Consider the following 4,973-nt stretch of genomic DNA (forward strand, 5'->3'; position numbering starts at 1 on the left):
GATGTTGTTCCCGTGCCGCGCCATACTTGGGGTTACTACTCCTCTACAAGTATATGCACACATGGAGTCAATCAGGAAGAAATTTTTTTCAAAAAAAAAAAAAAAAAAAAAAAAAAAAAAAAAAAAAAAAAAAGAAGAAGAAGAAGAAGATTGAAATTTGGAAAAAAAAAAGAGAAGAAAAAGAAGAAGAAAAAGAGACGAGTACTTTGAACGTCACGGCTACTGGGAAGCCTTGGAGGTCTGAGCGGGGAGTGAGCGGCATGTCATCGATCGGTAGAGATGCATCGATATGACGCCCAAGAGACTCTGAGAGGTTCCGGTTACTCGTCCTCGTACTGCTTGCCAGGAATGGTGGTGAGTGTACGAGTAATAGTGTTGCGACGGTGTGTGTGTGTGTGTGTTGTGTGTGTGTGTGTGTGTGTATCTGGATGTTTTTATGTGTATGGCTCTTTTCTCTCTCTCTCTCTCTCTCTCTCTCTCTCTCTCACTCTCTCACACACACACACACACACACTCTCTCTCTCTCTCTCTCCCGTCTTTCTCTTACAAGATGGAGTGTTATTTGCCATGATATGTTTTCCGGCTACTTCCATCGCTTCAACTTGTTCCGACTCGACTTGTCATCGTGTCATGCTGATAGTATACTGCCTACTACATCTTGACGTCGAGTTCATCTGATGAGCAGGTAAGCTTGATAGACACCTGCTGAATTGTACAGTAGTATCAACTCGAAAAAATGATATGTACATGTATACACACACACACACACACACACACACACATATATATATATACATAATTTGGTATCGTGAATCCCGTCTGGGGTAATGTCGAGGGGTCTGATGATGGCTGAATGGGTCCCAAGATTTGACTGTTTTTCTTCTTCTTCTTCTTCTTTCTCTTGAGTACAGACTTCCGAGTGATTTGAGAGTCCTGACTTCTTTCTGAGTACGAATGAACACGTGTGTAAAGATGCGGACATTAGTGACGTGTGAACATCACACCGACTAGAATTGAAAACACCACCACCATCATCACCACCACCACCCCTCCTCCCTTCCCCCCTTTTGACCTCCTCTACTCCACAAAACTTCCTTTTCCAAACTTGTGGGACCTATAGGTTACGTATGTACAGATTACATGTGAGCATTGTGCTCCGCGGCTTTTTTTTAAAAAAAAAATTAAAAAAAGAAGAAGAAAGAACCCCTCGTAGCTCGTGCGTACAGGGAAGTATGTTATGATATTATTATAGCTGTATATGTACGAGTACTATTATCTATTATACTCTCCGTGTAATCTGTATATAGTCTGTAATCATCAAACCCCCCCAAACCCCCCACCCCCAATATCTACTTCCCGTACTCTGGTATCATCATACAAGGGCCAGATAGTGGTCAGGAGCGAGAGACCCAAAGGTCAAGACAAGGCAAGTCATCCGACGAGACCGACGACGGTAACCAGTCAGATCAGCGTCAGACAAAAAAAAAAAAAAAAGTGTGTGTGTTTTTTTTTAACCCCAGTCTCAGTCTCATTGAGTCCCGGTCCATGGCATTGGTACGAATTTTGCAGGGATGGTATTCATCTTTTTTTTTTTTATAATAACAATAATAATGATAGTAAAAAGTACGACGTCTACCCTCATCTACCCGTACTTGTAGGACAACATCCTACTTTGTAATGCTTGTTGTGTACGATACTCCTGTACTGGTAGTTATCAGTACGAGTAATAAATATTGCCTGTTGATACGGGGTTTTTATTTTATTTTATTAAATGCCCGTACCGACAAAGTATTCAACATCGTCACACGATTTCATTTTTAATTTGCATCCTTCCCGCGGAAGTCCTTCCGGCCCATAGGTATGGATAAAGATGGAATCTGACCATGTCAAGTCTGTCAAAATCTGTCAAGAGACCAGGGGGGGGGGGCCAATGAGATTTATAAAAATGAATATCACGAGTAGAATTAAATAAATAAAATCAATAGATAAATTCCATCTCTCTGCTTTCTTTCCCCGTCCGGTGGGCAGATGAAATATGTCAAGTGGTCCATTCACATCGGTAATTCGGTAATAGCATCTACCAGTCATGAACGGATAGAGCAGGCAAGATGAGGAAGATATGCTTAGATTTGTTCTGCCATGCTCTGTGTTGCTTCGAGCTTTGATCTCTTCTTCTTCTTCTTCTCCCCCTCCTTCGCTCTGGCCCCTTTTTCTTCTTTGCTCTGATCTATTTTTTTTTCTTTTTTTGTGTAGGAGTAATATGCGGCACGTGCTTGCCATGTTCTTTTGGAGGGTGGGGTGGGGTGGGGTGGGGTGGGGGGGGGGAGGGGGTGGTTGGTTTTCGTCCGCGAGTACGAGTACGGGTAACATACATCATCATCATCACTACTCCGATACCTCGGTAGGTTAATATAAGTAATAATAACGCAGGAAAGGGAAAAGGGAAAGAAAAAAAAAGGGTATTGGATAGAACAAGCATCCTATTTGAGAAGAGAGAGAGAGAATTTAAAAAGGAAAGGAAAGGAAAGAAGAGAAAAGAAAGCCTTGTGTGTACCCCTGTCACCTAGCTGTTTCAGCAGGGATACTGAACCTGTCCAGGCCCGGCAGGACGCCAGGGTTGCCGTTTTTAAAATAAAGATATATAAAAAAATTAAAATGGAGGTACTATGGAATACAATTATCAATTACCGACTTTTTTTTTTTTTTAATCTATCATAGAGGGAGATGCTTGACACTTGACAGGGCAGGGTCGGGATAGATGTTTTAGAAGGGGTAGGAAGAGTGATACAGGTAAAAGTTGGTGAGGGATACCGCTTGATAAGAAATCGTACGAGTGATGATGTTGTAGAGGGTGATGACAATGACTGGGAAAGAAAAGAGGAAGAAGAAAGAAAAAGAAAGAAGAGGAGAGGGAGAAGGAGAGAAATGGAGGGAGAGAGAGAGAGAGAGAGAGAGAAGGGGGGGGGGGAGGCTAGGAAAGAGAAGAGAAGAGAAGAGAGAAGAGAAAGAAGGAAACATCCATACGTGACTGGGTTGGTGATCGTGATGGGTGGGACGTGTCTATCCCGCTCACTCTCGCTCTCGACAGCTGACCTTGACCGTTGACCGGCAGACGGACAGAGAGGATAGACAGACGACACGGAGGGCATCACACAATGAGAGACTGACAAAGCTTTTTATATCTATGTATATATATAGATAAATAAATATATACATCATGTATCTCCATCTTCCTTCTCGGGGGAATCCCCATGCGCCATTCGCCAAAAAAAAAATGTATCATGGAATAATAATACCTTGCTCTCTCTCTCTCTCTCTCTCCCTCTCCTTCTCCCTCTCCTTCTCCCTCTCCTCTTCTCTTCCCTCTGGCTTCCTGCTTAACCTGCCCAATCTCTTCTGTCTCTCAATATTCTTTCAACAAGTTGAGAAGTAGCCGTGAGAATAGAACATGGTAGAGATGAAAAGGAAGAAAATGAACGAATAAAGATGTATATATCCAAAGACAAAGGAAATAGAAGACAAAAAAAATTGTTGAAAAAAAATGAGAGTAAATAAACAATATAGATCGCCCAAATCAGATATGCTAGCCACAATATTTCGCATCGTGAAGAAGTTGAATCGTGTCGGTGTAACTGGTTTTTCAGAAGGGGGGGGGAGGGGGGGTAATAAGGGCGACTAATATGGCATCAATTGGTTTCCGCATCTTCTTCCTTTTCCGTGGTTTTTTCTCGTCTCTTTTTTTTCCTTCCCTTTCCGTGCCTTGCTTGTTCTTTTTTGGTGTTGTTCGTTCGCCATCATCTTTGTAGCGTTTGATGATGGGTGTAGTAGTAGTTGTAGTAGTAGTAGTAGTAGTAGTAGTGGTAGTAGTAGTAGTAGTAGTAGTAGTAGTAGTAGTAGCAGTAGTAGTAGTAGTTGTTGTTGTTGTTGTTGTTGTTTTTTCGAGGGTTTTCACTGTCGGTTATGATATCCGTGGGTGGGGTCCGAGGGGGGGTGGTTTAGCCCCCAAGGTATGTGATATCCAGGAATTATGAGCATCGAGCCAGAGGCGCTCATAATAGTACGCACTTGAGCTTGGAACCATCGCGGTCCTTGTGGCGGCGGTACCGGTGCGGATCACGCTCGCGACCGCCGGCGTCGCCGTTACTGGCGCGGCTGCGGCCGCCGGAGCCGGCGGCGGGCCTCGAGGCCTGCTGACGCTGGCGGCGCAGGATCCTGACGACGTCGTAGAAGGCCTTCTCGACATTGATGCAGTTCTTGGCCGAGGCCTCGACGAACTCGCAGCCGAGCTCTCGCGAGAGGGCGTGACCCTCCTGGGTCGAGACCTCGCGCTCCGTTATCCGATCGCTCTTGTTGCCGACGAGCATGATGGGCACGGGCATCTGCATCTGGGGGGGGACCGTGGTGTGCGGGGAGCCCGGGTACGAGGGCGACGAGGCGACCGACTCCTTGACGCGCTGGATCTGGTGGTGGAAGCGCTTGATGCGCCCGAACGACGAGCGCGACGATATGCTGTAGACGAGCACGAAGCCCTCGCCGTCGCGGATCCATTGGTCGCGCAGCGCTGTGTACTCTTCCTGGCCCGCCGTGTCGAGAACCTCGAGCATGCAGGGCTGGCCATCGATGACGACCTGCTTGCGATACGAATCTTCAATTGTCGGGTCGTACTGTAGAGGGAGGGGGGAGGTAAGAGTCAGCGTCTGTCGCTTCCGTCCGAGAAGCTCCCACCGGAAGAGGAAGCGGAGAGGCAGAGGCGCAGGGAGCGAGGAGGAGGGGAAGGATCGGAAAGGAGCTTACAGTCTCGACAAAGTGTTGCAGACATAGCTGAATCGTCAATGCCGTCTTTCCGACACCGCCGTCTCCCAGGACCACGAGCTTGTACAAGACCATTCGGCCCGCCATGGTGGGCGGTGTTTGTGTGCGCGTGTGCGTATGTGTGTACCGTGTGCGGACAGGTAGGTCAAGAAAAAAAAAAA

The 4,973-nt window shown here is 46.3% G+C and overlaps 1 protein-coding gene across 1 annotated transcript; it reads right to left on the minus strand.

Annotated features, from left to right (window-relative positions):
• Positions 1-4,049: 4,049 nt before the first annotated feature.
• GMORB2_2604 (GTPase KRas) lies at positions 4,050-4,899 on the minus strand (the record flags this gene model as incomplete). The annotated part of the gene is made up of 2 exons (XM_035464583.1): positions 4,050-4,664; positions 4,795-4,899. The coding sequence occupies 2 exons, from the start codon at positions 4,897-4,899 to the stop codon at positions 4,050-4,052; spliced, it is 720 nt and encodes a 239-aa protein (XP_035319769.1).
• Between the last annotated feature and the right edge of the window lie 74 nt (positions 4,900-4,973).

Source organism: Geosmithia morbida (genome assembly GCF_012550715.1).
Source record: "Geosmithia morbida isolate 1262 chromosome Unknown scaffold_13, whole genome shotgun sequence".
Classification (NCBI taxonomy): Eukaryota; Fungi; Ascomycota; class Sordariomycetes; order Hypocreales; family Bionectriaceae; genus Geosmithia; species Geosmithia morbida.